The sequence below is a fragment of the Bos indicus genome, chromosome 6 (assembly GCF_029378745.1).
Source record: "Bos indicus isolate NIAB-ARS_2022 breed Sahiwal x Tharparkar chromosome 6, NIAB-ARS_B.indTharparkar_mat_pri_1.0, whole genome shotgun sequence".
Lineage (NCBI taxonomy): Eukaryota > Metazoa > Chordata > Mammalia > Artiodactyla > Bovidae > Bos > Bos indicus.
In genome coordinates this window covers 91,827,282-91,841,230 of record NC_091765.1, presented here as the reverse complement: position 1 = coordinate 91,841,230, position 13,949 = coordinate 91,827,282, and the positions used below count along the sequence as shown (strand labels likewise).

The 13,949-nt window shown below is 45.3% G+C and overlaps 1 protein-coding gene across 7 annotated transcripts in view; it reads right to left on the bottom strand.

The window, feature by feature from the left end:
* FAM47E (family with sequence similarity 47 member E) overlaps positions 1–13,438 on the bottom strand; it is a 43,890-nt gene extending 30,452 nt beyond the window's left edge. Inside the window, exons 1-4 of one of the 7 annotated variants that reach the window (XM_070791625.1) lie at positions 13,220–13,438; positions 8,348–8,699; positions 6,343–6,482; positions 3,570–3,728 (exon numbers count right to left, since the gene is read on the bottom strand). In XM_070791625.1, coding sequence (XP_070647726.1) covers positions 3,570–3,728; positions 6,343–6,482; positions 8,348–8,699; positions 13,220–13,293 — 725 coding nt within the window. In that variant the 5' untranslated portion in view covers positions 13,294–13,438. The other 6 variants (XM_070791623.1, XM_070791622.1, XM_070791621.1 and 3 more) reach the window with 6 other exon arrangements.
* Positions 13,439–13,949: the final 511 nt, after the last annotated feature.

Below are 13,949 nucleotides of genomic sequence, written 5' to 3'. Positions count from 1 at the left end.
ACCTGTGTCAGGTAAAAACATAAATTATAGTGACTGGAATCTTCCAAAGTCTTAGACAATATTGACAAGCAGGACACATCCTGGCTTCTCTCTCCTTCAGCCTTAAAATTTAGCCTGTTAGTAAATCTGCTAGATTTTAATTCTGTCCCCTTCTCTGGCCTGTCACAAAATGTATCTCTGCATCCTTCTTAAGGCCCAACTGCCAATTCCTAATCCATTCTCTACACTGTAGCCAAAACTGTCATTTCAATATATAAATTTGGTCTTATCAAATGCAGGTACATTGCATCCTGGATTAAGCCTCTTCAATAGCTTCTTTTAAAAAACTGAGATATAATTCATACATCATAATATTTACCATTTCAAAGTATACAATTCAGTTGCTTTCGTATATTTACAAAGTTGCATGACCATCACCACTAATTTTGGAACATCTTCATCACCCCAAAAGAAGAAGCCCCATAGCCATTAACAGTCACTGTTTGTCTTCCCTTCTCTACCATTCTCCCTGCTCTTAAACCACTAATTTACTTTCTGTCTCTGTGGATTTGCCTACTCTGTATATTTCATCTGAATGGAACCACATATAACCTTTTTTGTCTGGCTTCTTGCACTTAGCATAATGTTTTCATTTCATAGATGCTGTAGCATGTATCAGCAGTTTATTTCCTTCTACACTTGAATACTATTCCACTGTATAGATAGACTACATTTGTTTATCCATTAGCAGTTGGTTGATGGATAGTTGACTTGTTACCACTTTTTGGCTATAATGAATAATGCTGCTATGGATATTCAGGTACAAGATTTTGTGTTCAATAGCTTCTTTTACTTCTACAATAAAGATCTAAGTCTTAACTCAGCTTTCAAGACTCTTCATGGCCTGCTCCTTGCCCATCTCTCCAGATTCTTCCAAAATTACCACCCTTCCACACTCTCTGAGCTCCAGCCATAGTGGCCTCTCCTCAGTTCCATGAATTCATCATGCTTCCTTCCACCCAGCCACAGGGCGTTTGTACATGTTATTCTATCTGACTGCAATGCTGTCTCCAACCTCTTACCTCCCTTATGTCTCAACGTATTTTCCCTTTCTCAGGGAGGCATTTGCACAGTCTGTCCCCAGAACCCATACTTTATTCAAAGCATCCTGTACCTTTCATTCATAGCACTTATATATTAATTCATCCACTCAACAAATATTTATTCAGTTCAGTTCAGTTCAGTCGCTCAGTCGTGTCCGACTCTTTGTGACCCCATGAATTGCAGATCGCCAGGCCTCCCTGTCCATCACCAACTCCCAGAGTTCACCCAGACTCACGTCCATCAAGTCAGTGATGCCATCCAGCCATCTCATCCTCTGTCGTCCCCTTCTCCCCCCGCCCCCAATTCCTCCCAGCATCAGAGTCTTTTCCAATGAGTCAACTCTTCGCATGAGGTGGCCAAAGTACTGGAGTTTCAGCTTTAGCATCATTCCTTCCAAAGAACACCCAGGACTGACCTCCTTTAGAATGGACTGGTTGGATCCTTGCATTCCAAGGGACTCTCAAGAGTCTTCTCCAACACCACAGTCCAAAAGCATCAATTCTTTGGCATTCAGCTTTCTTTATAGTCCAACTCTCACATCCATACATGACTACTGGAAAAACCACAGCCTTGACTAGACGGACCTTTGTTGGCAAAGTAATGTCTCTGCTCTTTAATATGCTATCTAGGTTGGTCATAACCCTCCTTCCAAGGAGTAAGCGTCTTTTAATTTCATGGCTACAATCACCATCTACAGTGATTTTAGAGCCCAAAAAATAAAGTCTGACACTGTTTCCACTGTTTCCACATCTATTTGCCATGAAGTGATGGGACCAGATGCCATGATCTTAGTTTTCTGCATATTGGGCTTTAAGCCAACTTTTTCACTCTCCTCTTTCACTTTCATCAAGAGGATTTTTAGTTCCTCTTCACTTTCTGCCATAAGGGTGGTGTCATCTGCATATCTGAGGTTATTGATATTTCTCCCAGCAATCTTGATTCCAGCTTGTGCTTCTTCCAGCCCAGCATTTCCCATGATGTACTCTGCTTATTAGGCAACAACTATGGCTTCCTTACTGGCTCAGATAGTAAAGAATCTGCCTGCAATGCAGGAGACTGGGGTTTGATCCCTGGGTTGGGAAGATCCCCTAGAGAAGGAAATGGCAACACAATCCAGTATTCTTGACTGGAGAATTCCATGGACAGAGGAACCTGGCAGGCTACAGCCCATGGGGTCAAAAAGAGTCAGGCTGAGTGACTAACACTTTCACTTTCACGTGCCAGGTACTATTCTAGGCATTAGGATTCAGCTGTAAATAAAGTTAAGAACCAGGACTTCCCTGGTGGTCTAGTGGTTAAGAATCTGCCTGCCAGTGCAGGGAACACAAGTTCGATCCCACATGCTGGGAAAGAACTAAGTCCATGTGCCACAACTATTGAGCTTGTGCTCCAGAGCCCAGGAGACACAACTACTGAGACCTGAGCACCCAGAGACTATGTTCCGCAGCAAGAGAAGCCACTGCAGTGAGAAGCCAAAGCTCTGCACAAAGGGTAGCCCTTACTTGCTGCAACTACAGAAAGTCTGTGCAAAGCAATGAAGACCCAGTGCAGCCAAAAGTAAAATTAAATATTAAAAAATATTTTCAAAAATAAATAAAGTTAAGACCCTGTCCTTAGTCATGTCCGACTCTTTGCGACCCCATGGACTATACAGTCCATGGAATTCTCTAGGCCAGAATACTGGAGTGGGTAGCCTTTCCCTTCTCCAGGGTATCTTCCCAACCCAGGGATCAAACCCAGGTCTCCTGCATTGCAGGAGTATTCTTTACCAACTGAGCCACCAGGGAAGCCCTCACAATTGATAGGGAGACACAGCAAAGAGATAAAAAAAAAGTATGTGTGCGTGGTACGCACTGCGTTGCTTCAGTCATGTCTCTTGGCAATACTATGGACTGCAGCCCACCAGGCTCCTCTGTCCATGGGATTCTCCAGGCAAGAATACTGGAATGGGTGGCCACACCCTTCTCCAGGGGATCTTCCAGACCCAGGGACTGATCCCTTGTCTCTTAAGTCTCCTGCATTGACAAGTGGGTTCTTTACCACTAGCACCACCTGGGAAGCCCCAAACAAATATGTACCAGGTAATTGTAAGTGATTTAAAGAAAAATAAACCAGGGCAGGAAGGATGGAGAGTGATGACAGGGGGCTGTTTATACAGAAAAGGCCTCTCTACTAAAGTAATATTTGAGCAGACCCAGAAGAAAGGGACCAACCCATGTAGATATCAAACATGCAGCTACTAGGCTGATAAGAACAGCATTGCAAAGGCCCCAAGGTCAGAGCTGAGAATATATGAGAAATACAAAAAGGCCACTGTGACTGGAGAGGCGTGATTAAAGGATACAATAGTAGAGGACGAGGGCTAAGAGATAACCAGAACCTGATCATAAGGGACTTGAGAGGCAAGAATAAGGACTCTGGATTTTACTCTGAATAAGTAAGCAATTATAAAATTTTGAGCATAGGATTGATATTGTGCGACTTACGTTTTTTGGTTTTTGTTTTGCAGAATCACTTTAGCTACTGTGCAACGAATAAAACAGGGCATGGGTTGGGGGCTGGGTGGAGGCCATGAGACTAGTGGAAGCCATTCCAATAATTCCAATAATCCAGGCAAGAGATGATGGCACCTCAGAACAGACTGACTGTAGTAGAACAGACTGACTGTAGTAAAACAGACAAGATTCCAGATATATTTCAAAGGTACAGGCATTAGGATTTTTTTTTTTTTTTTGGCAGTTTGCAACCATTGTTTCAAAAGCCACTGAAAGAATGGAGTTACTACTTACTGATCTGGAGGAAACAGAAGGGGGAGTAGGTTTGGGGAAGAAATTAAGATTTCAGCTTGGACTTGTCAAGTCTCAGATGCTAGTTATATGTTCAAAGGAAAATGTTAAACAGTTTCTTGTATTAACCTTTTTTTGTTTGTTTAGTTGGTTATTCACCAAACTACTGGTCTCAATCATGATGAATAAAAGGGCTTCTACCATAAATAATTTAAAAAGCCATTCTGGGCTAATCAAAACCATTCAAGTTGTCAGCAGTTTTCTTCTCCCACAGCTCTCCTAGAGTAGTGTAGACACAATCAAATTCCCTCGATTGCTGATAATTTGCATCCATTTAATGAAATAAGGAGCTTCTGGTGGCTCAGATGGTAAAGAATCTTCCTACAATGCAGGAGATCCAGGTTTGATCCCAAGGTTGGGAAGATCCCCTAAAGAAGGCAATGGCTACCCAATCTAGTATTCTTGTCTATAGAATGTCATGGACAGAGGACCCCGGCAGGCTACAGTCCATGAGGTGGCAGAGAGTCGGACATGACTAAGCAACTAACACTTTCACTTTCAATGAAATAAAGCCTTCCCTGGTGGCTCAGTAGCAAGGAATCCGCCTACAGGAGAAGGGGTTTGATCCCTGGGTCAGGAAGATCCTCTGGAGAAGGAAGTGGCAACCCACTCCAGTATTCTTGCCCAGGAAAATCGGGCAATGGACAGAGGAGCCTGGTGGGCTACAGTCCATGGGGTCGCAAAAAGAGTCTGACACAACTAGGCAACTAAACAACAACAGATTAAACACCACTAAACACTACTCAGAGCAGGACCCACGGATCCTTTCCCTCCTTCTCAGGAACTTAATTACTTTTGCTTCTCTTAATTATTGTAAAGATTCTTAATTAGTCCTAAAGTAAAGTGAAGAAGAACTAAAGAGCCTCTTGATGAAAGTGAAAGAGGAGAGTGAAAAAGTTGGCTTAAAGTTCAACATTCAGAAAAGTAAGATCATGGCATCTGGTCCCATCACTGCATGGTAAATAGATGGGGAAACAGTGGAAACAGTGTCAGACTTTATTTTGGGGGGCTCCAAAATCACTGCGGACGGTGATTGCAGCCATGAAATTAAAAGACGCTTATTCTTTGGAAGGAAAATTATGACCAACCTAAATAGCATATTAAAAAGCAGAGACATTATTTTGCCTACAAAGGTCCGTCTAGTCAAGGCTGTGGTTTTTCCAGTAGTCATGTATGGATGTGAGAGTTGGATTGTGAAGAAAGCTGAGCACCGAAGAATTGATGCTTTTGAATTGTGGTGTTGGAGAAGACTCTTGAGAGTCCCTTGCACTGTAAGGAGATCCAACCAGTCCATCCTAAAGGAGATCAGTCCTGGGTGTTCATTGGAAGGACTGATGTTGAAGCTGAAACTCCAATACTTTGGCCACCTGATGTGGAGAGCTGACTCATTTGAAAAGACCCTGATGCTGGGAAAGATTGAGGGCGGGAGGAGAAGGGGATAACAGAGGATGAGATGGTTGGATGGCATCACTGACACAATGGACATGGGTTTGGGTGGACTCTGGGAGTTGGTGATGGACAGGGAAGACTGGTGTGCTGTGGTTCATGGGGTCGCAAAGAGTTGGACATGACTGAGCAACTGAACTGAACTGAACTGAAAGTATTCTAAAGATGAGAAGCTTTGAGAAGGTAACTACAGAGAGTCACTGACTTAATGATAGTTCGTCTTAGAATTTTTCCACTTCACGATAGTGCAAAGCAATAGTCATGCAGAAGAAAATGTACTTTGAATTTGGATTTATTTTCCTGGGCTGGTGATATGCCATGATGACCCTGTCTGGTGATGCTGGGCAGTGGCAGTGACCCATAGTTCCCCACCAGCCATGTGATCATGAGGGACAACAGCTAATATACTTACGACCACCCTATATCCACACAATCAACATTTTCCTCACCTTCAGTACTGTAGTCTGTCTATAAACTTTGTGAGATAGTCAATACTTTATTATACAGTAGGCTTTGTGTTAGATGATTTTGCCCAATTGTAAGGCTAATGTAAGTGTTCTGAGCATATTTAAGGTGGGCCAGGTTAAGCTATGGTATTCGGTAGGTCAAACATATTGCATGCATTTTTGACTGATGGTATTTTTCATTTATTATGGGCTTATCATTGGAAAAGACTCTGATGCTGGGAGGGATTGGGAGCAGGAGGAGAAGGGGACGACAGAGGATGAGATGGCTGGATGGCATCACTGACTCGATGGACGTGAGTCTGAGTGAACTCCGGGAGTTGGTGATGGATAGGGAGGCCTGGTGTGCTGCGATTCATGGGGTTGCAAAGAGTCAGACATGACTGAACGACTGATCTGATCTGATCTGATCAACACAATCCCACTGTGAAGTCGAGGAAGATTTGTACTAGAATGTTTCATCAGGGGACAGGAATGAGCAAGAGGTTAAGAACCATACTTACAGTCCCAAGTAGACTTGGGTCGAACGTTTTTTTAAAAGTTTTGTGGGTTTTTTCATTCTTTTCCTGATGCCCTGACAATAGGCCCATGTGTCTTCCAGCTTCTTGTCAGGATCCAGAACTTCCAGCACCTTTAATAAGAGCTACAAACAGAAAACAACTTAGGAGAAAAGAAAGATGTACTGAAAAGGGGGCTCTCTGATTCTCAAAGATAACAGATCAACACATCCCTTCACTTTGCCTTTCTAGTTGGTCGATACCATTCATCAGTTCCGGTGCAAATATGGTGCTGGGTGCTGCCAGTTAATGCCCATCAGCTGGACATTAGCTGTGTAGCCTTTTTACTGAAGTTTCCATCTCCTCTAGATAGAACAGTGACTCTGGGCCCATTTGGACCCCAGTACCTCCCTGAGAAAAGTACCTCTAGAGGGTGTCTGTGGTTTTTGACTGCCTACCGTCCATTCAGGGCTTCTCTGATGGCTCAAACAGTAAAGAATCTGCCTGCAATGCAGGAGACCCAGGTTTGATCCCTGGGTCAGGAATATCCCCTGGAGAAGGAAATGCAATCCACTCCAGTATTCTTGTCTGGGAAATCCCATGGACAGAGGGGCCTGATGGGCTATAGACTGTGGGGTCTCAAAGAGTTGGACATGACTGAGCAACTAACACTTTCACTTTCACCACCCATTCATCCTCCTATGAGTAACAGTATCTAGACTTTTCTTTGGAAAATCACCTCTCCCTCCATTCTCAGTCCTTGTGGTCTGAACTGGCCTGACAGCTCTTCACACCGCAGCCTGGCCTGGCCAGTCAGGCCTACGGTGACTGGCTAACCCAATGAGACCCAGGGAAATTAGGTCATGAAATTTTCCTGGAACCATGCAAAGATGTATTGTTTTCCAAAGTAAAATTGACATCTAGAGTTGCTGGTGGCAACCACGGCACCACAAGAAGAGATCCTGCTTCAGAAGGAAGACAACACATCTATTTGATGAGGTCAGATATGAGAATAAAAACCACAGTTCCATGTGCCCTCTAAGGATGCGTACAGAGGATCTCTTTGTCACAGACTCAGAAGCTCTGATCCACGGGAGTGTAGTGAAGGAAAGCCCAGGGGGCAAACCACTGATTACAAATTCCAATTGTAATGAGAACCTACTGTAGAGCACAGGGAACTCTACTCAGTGCCCTGTGGTGACCTATATGGGAACGAAGTCCAAAAAAGAGGGGATATATGTAGGCATATAGCTGATACACTTTGCTGTATAGCAGAAACTAACACAACATTGTAAAGCAACTATGCATGCGTGCGTGCTCAGTCACTAGGTCATGTCCGACTCTTTGCGACCCTACGGACCATAGCCCACCAGGCTTCTCTGTCCATGGGATTCTCCAGGCAAGAATACTGGGCCGGTTTGCCACTTCCTTCTCCAGGGGATCTTCCTGACCCAGGGATTGAACCCATGTCTCCTGCCTCTCCTGCACTGCAGGTGGATTCTTTACCACTGAGCCACCAGGGAAGCCCATGCTAAGTATATAGGAGCTGAAAGTCAAAGAATCCTGGGACATTGATGACACATTGCAGCTGCTGCCCAGCTCTGGTCCTGGCAATCTGGTGAATTTTCCTGTGACTTTTCAGGTGCCCATCCATTAATAACTTCTTATGGACACCTCCCAAGACCAGGCTAAAATGACAGAAGCAAGACTGAACAATTCCTCCACTGTTTTCTCCCCACAAAAGACTCACAAGCAAAATTGACTGGTAGAGCTTCAGAGGTAAAGAAGTCAAACATTTCTGGGTTGCTGAGCCTTTATAAGTTGGCTGGCTTCTTGGCGGTATGGTGCTGTCATCGGCATTTCCTGAAAGGCTGCTCCACACCCCAGAAGAACTCTCCCCAGGGAGACAGTCATCGTCCTCACTCCTGGAGGGAACTCCCCAGGCATCTAAGGAGCAACATTCTCCAGGCCCCATGGAAGGCCCACCCACAACCCCGGGACAGGAGGTCACCTCGGTGGGCATGTCTTCTTCCAGGTCCGGATAAAGAGCCAAGGGGTGCAGGGTCAGCTGGGCCTCAATGGCTGCCAGGAATGCCTTCCGTGCCTGCTGGGCTGGCGAGAGCTTGGAACACAGGGCTGCGTGCCTCTTCTTAGGGGCAGGTGGGGGAGCTCTGTGATAAATTTGGGGGAGAAAGCCCTCCCTGGGGCCCAGAGCAGCCAGACCTTCACAAGGTGGGCAGTCTCTCCTGAAGTCATCCTGTCCCGTTCTCACGAATCTCCACCACCGGCTGTCCAGGGAGGTGGGACCTGGCAGCCTGCCCTTGTGCTCCATGAAGCACTTGGAGGGCAGATTCTCTCTGTACCTGCAAGACATCATGGCAGTAGTCTGACCACAAGGGTGAGTGTGGGAGAAGGAGTTTTCAAGGAGGCTGGCCTCTACCTGTGTTAGGGGAGAGTTGGAGGAAGGAAGGGTCACGTGAGAAGGCAGAGTTCCCATACTCCTGGTTCAGGGCACATCATCACTGGTCTGTATGACCCTCTCTCCTGTTTCTTTATTTGATGTTATTCCCATGTTCCATCCTCACTGTCCCCTCTCCACAGGCACAACCACTCTAACAGATTTGGAATGTACCTTTCTGTTTGCAGGGGCTTTCCTGGTGGCTCAGACAGTAAATACTCTGCCTGTATTGCAAGAGACCTGAGTTTGACCCTGGGTGGGGAAGATCCCCTGGAGAAGGGAATGGCTATCCACTCCAGTATTCTTGCCTGCAGAATTCCATGGAGAAGCCAGGTGGATTATAGTCCATGGGGTCACAAAGAATCAGACACGACTGAGTGACTAACACTTTCACTTTTCACTTCTGTTTGAAGACATCCTTATAAGACCTGTATTGTTCTTTTGTGTCCATGTATCCTTACTGTACATAAATGGTCTTATTTTGTTACTTGTTTACAAAGCAAGATACCATGAAGGCCTATCCATGTCACTCTGTGTAAATGTAATTCATTATTATCACCTGCAGTCACCAGCTATCCCCTCTCTTTCTGAAGGATACTTATAATTTATAACCCCTCCTGGACTCTGTCTCATCCTTTAAAGGGACACAATGCAGTGGGAAGAACCTGGACATGGTGACAGTTCACCCCCACCTGGGCTTCCCTGGTGGCTGACATGGTAAAGAATCCGCCTGCAATGCAGGAGGCCTGGGTTCGATCCCTGGAGGAGGGCATGGCAACGCACTCCAGTATTCTTGCCTGGGAAATCCTACGGATAGAGGAGCCTGACAGGCTACAGTCCATGGGGTCACAAAGAGTCAGATATGACTGATTGACTAAGCACAGCACAGCACCCCCAACTAGCTGAATGATGTTCACCCTACCTTTAATCTTTGTGGGCCTTGATTTCTCCTCTCAACTCAGTGGGGTCAAGGGCAGCAAACTAACTGTTCATGTGCTGTATCAGGCCCACAAACCCATCATTTGATCCCCTTTGTGCTTTAATAAGAATCATAATAGTTCACATGTAAGGAAATCTTTCTATATAACATGTGCTGTGCTCAATGCTTTACATGAATTAATCTCATAACAATCCTATGAAGTAGGTACTAACATTATTCCAGATAAGGAAACTGAGGCACAAAGAAGTTGAAAAACAAAACAAACACTTGTCAAAGTTCCCACAGTTAATAAGGGGGAGAGCTGTGATTTTAATACAGTTAGTGTGACTCTGGAGAAAGGTAAGAAAGGTGTTTATATGTGAGAGCTTCTGACATATAAAAAAGCTCATACAAATAATGTGAAACAAAAATCAGGAGCTCTGGGAACACTAGGTCCACCTTTCCATGGAGCCCCTATTGGTATAGTGGCTGCCATCTTTAGACAAGTCCTGTGCTCTCTTATTCACAGTCTCCATTGTTCCCTACTACCTTATATGCAACCTGCTTCACACTGCTTCTTTACCCCATCAGACAGTTATTTGCACTGAGTTTTTAGGGCAGGAAGCTAAGATGGAAGAGATCTATGGACAAATAGAAAGGAAAATGAAACCTGGATAATCTAATATATCCAGCCATTGCCAAAGTCAGGACTTGGCATTTGAGCAGCTTAATGGCATTATCTTAATACATCACATGGCACTAGTCAGATATTTCTATATTATTGGTGTCTTTCCTTGAAGCCTCTTCCACCTCCAGGCCCCTTTCATCTATAATGACCCATTACAGTAAATCTACTTCTTGTCACACTCATCTTTATAGGCACAAAACATTTTAAGAGATTCCAGCTTTATCCTTATCCTTTTCTTGTGAGTCCTGGAAACTTCTTGCTTGCTGTGCATGCATGTGTGTGTTTTAAGGGTTTAATCCATCTCTACTGTGAAAATATAGATGAGAGGATACAAAAATATGAGTTTACAAGTTGCTCTTTGCAATTAATAAATCACTCCTAAATAGCTAAGTGGTGGGAATGTTGAAATTCTATCTAACGTTGAGATTTGATGACCCACTCAGCATGACTTGTTAGCAAGTTACCCTCTATAGTACCAAAGTTCTTCCCAACCCAGGAATCAAACCGGGGTCTCCTGCATTGCAGGCAGATTCTTTACCAGCTGAGCTACCAGGGAAGCCTGTAGCTACCAGGGAAGCTTGTAAATGTGTTTCCCACACATTTACAACTAATTCAAACATCCAAGTGCTTCATAAAATCAAATCTGATGACCAATATTTTTACTCAAGCACAGTCATACAACTCAAAATGGGGAAAGTGTGGCAGCTAGCTCAAGCTTGATAGAACATTAGAGCTGGCACAAACTTTGAAAGAAATCTAGTCTAACTTCCTCACTTTTCAACGGGGAAACGAAGTTCCAAAGAGGTGAATAAGGGAACCAGTCTGGCTGGAGGACTTTGCCTCACTTTGCTTCTCATAGCTGATAAACTTGCCTCTCTGCATTCTGTTAAGTTCATGAAAATTTTTGCTTAACCCAGAAAATAATGCAAGAACATTTTTCTAAGCATTTACTATTTTCACAGTCACTATATGATACTCGGATATTTCCATCTTTAAGAACTGCAAAAGAGTATTGGGCATTTATCCTAAAGAAACGAAAACTTATCTTCAAAACAAAGTCTGTACACAAATGCTTATAACGGCTTTATACGTAATAACTAAAAACCAGAAACAAACTGAATGTCCTTCAACAGGGGAATGGAAAAACGATGGATAAACATCTGTGCCATGAAATATGACTCAGCAGTAAAAATGAACCATTGATGTACGCAACATCTGGGATGGGTCTCAAGGGCTTCTGCTTAATGCCAAGGAACCAATCTCAAAAGGTTTAATATCTTTATAAAAGTATTATTCTATTTATCTAACATCCTCAAAAGAACAGAATTCTAGATATGGAGACCAAATTAGTGGTTGCCAAGTGGTGTGAGTGGTAAAATGAGTGAAAACTAAAGCATGGCATGAAGTGGCTCCCTTGTGGTAAGGAAACAGCTTTGTATCTTGATATATACATATAACAATATTTTACTGAACTACACATACACACACACACACACATACACACACACACACAAGTACAAGTGAAAACTGGTGAAATTCAAGTAAAGTCTACCATCTAATTCATACATATACACAGTGCTGATTTCCTGCTTTGGTAATGTACTATGGTTATGCAAGATGGTACCACTGCCAAGCATCTGAAAGAGGGTACATGGGACCTCTGCACTATATCTGCAACTTCTTGTGAGTCTATAGTTATTTCGGAACAAAAAGTTTGAACCTGGGGGTGGGAGAGATTCTCAGAGGAGTCCACAAACTCTAACATGTATACAGTGCATATATGTGGCAGTAACTGTTTTACAAGTGCTAAGTCACTAAATCCTCACCGTTTGTGTGTTAGTCGCTCAGTCATGTCCAACTCTTTGCGACCCCATGGACTGTAGCCTACCAGGCTCTTGTGTCCATGGCATTCTCTGGGCAAGAATACTGGAATGGGTTGCCATTTAGCAATCCTAGAAAGCTCATTCCTTTTATTGTTCCCATTTTACAGTTAATAAAACTGAGCCCAGAAAGAGCAACTAATTGTCTAAGGTCACCAGTCAAACGAGGAAAACTGGCCTTCACCTCCAGCCTTGCTGATTGTAGACTTTGGAATCTTAACCACCACATGGCTGCTGCCTCCAAGAGCGCTGAATTCCGTTCTCATAAACAGCTCAAGGAACCAGCCAAGGCAAAAAGCCTCGGGTTCCTGTCTTGTGCAGTGATGCCAACCATTTATAATGGCAGCTGACCAGCCCAGGGCCTGAGGCACCCCCCCCAAACACCAGCTCGGCTTAGTCACAGTCACCTGCTGGGCGGGGAAAGAATTCTGGTGCGACCCCTCAAACATCCAGACCCCTCACACTGGATGTAGGATGCAGGCGGCTAACCCTGAGAAGAGTGGGTTGCAGGCTAAACCATTTTCTGCAAAGCACTCTTCCGCCATCAGTTTCCCATCTGGAGGTGTGTTACTCAGTAGTTCAGTTTTGTCCGACTCTTTGTGACCGCACGGACTGCCAGGCTCCTCTGTCCATGGGATTCTCCAGGCAAGAATACCGGAGTGGGTTGCCATTTCCTTCTCCAGAGGATCTTCCTGACCCAGGAATCGAACCCGTGCCTCCTGCATTACAGGAATCTGCCTCTAGAGGACAGTAAAGAGCGTGGCACGAGCTGGTTATGTTCTATTCGATCATTTAGGTGCGGGAGACCTAAAGGAGGGAAGGAAACCCGGTCCTCCGCGGCCATCCGCCACCCCCCGGCCCCGACCCCAGCAAGCACGGAGCGCAGGCGCCCCCGCGCGGCACCCACGGGATGCGCCCTAGCTCGAGCGCGCGCTTACCTGGGCCTGCAGGTCCTGCCCACCCGCATCCCGGCCCGTGGCGCCGGCGGGAACAGGCGACTGTGATCAGCCATGGTCCCTCGGCCGCCCACCCGGCCTCCGGTGGTGTGTGTTCCTCGCCGCTCGGGTCGCTAAGAGACCCGCCGAGCTGTGCGCTGCCCAGACTCGCCCGGGGCGCGGAGCAGCCCAGGCGCCCCCTGCTGCTACCGGCGAACGAGCGACCCCGAGGCGTCTCTGCGCCCCGCCACCCCCAACCCCTCCTCCAACGCCTGGAGGCGTGGACAGTGGCAGGGGAAGCTCGAAGAATCGGGTTCTTGGTTAAATTCTGTGTGTGTTTTTTTTTAATCTGTTGTGATTAAATCTATCGGGATTTCATCTGTTGGGGTCAGTGTTCATGCTTTTCTTGCACACCACCGGTTCAAAAACTGTGTTGAAGGAAGAAAGCAGCTGGGGAGAGAACAAAGGAAAGAATGGAAAGAGAGCGAAAGGAATAGACTGACTTGTAATGGTGGGAAGGCCTTTTAGCACGGAATGTTTTTCTGGAGGTCCCGGAAATCCGTAACTCACCGCCTCTGTAAATCGGGGGCTGTGCAGTGGTAACTAGTCACCAGCTGGTTCCCAGAGTCCCTCCTAGCTCTTGTGTTACTTGCTCCTTCTGCCTGGACTCACTAAAGCAGTGAAAATGCCATCCAGTTGGCCCTGGTAGGCAGATGCCCTCGTAAATATGGAT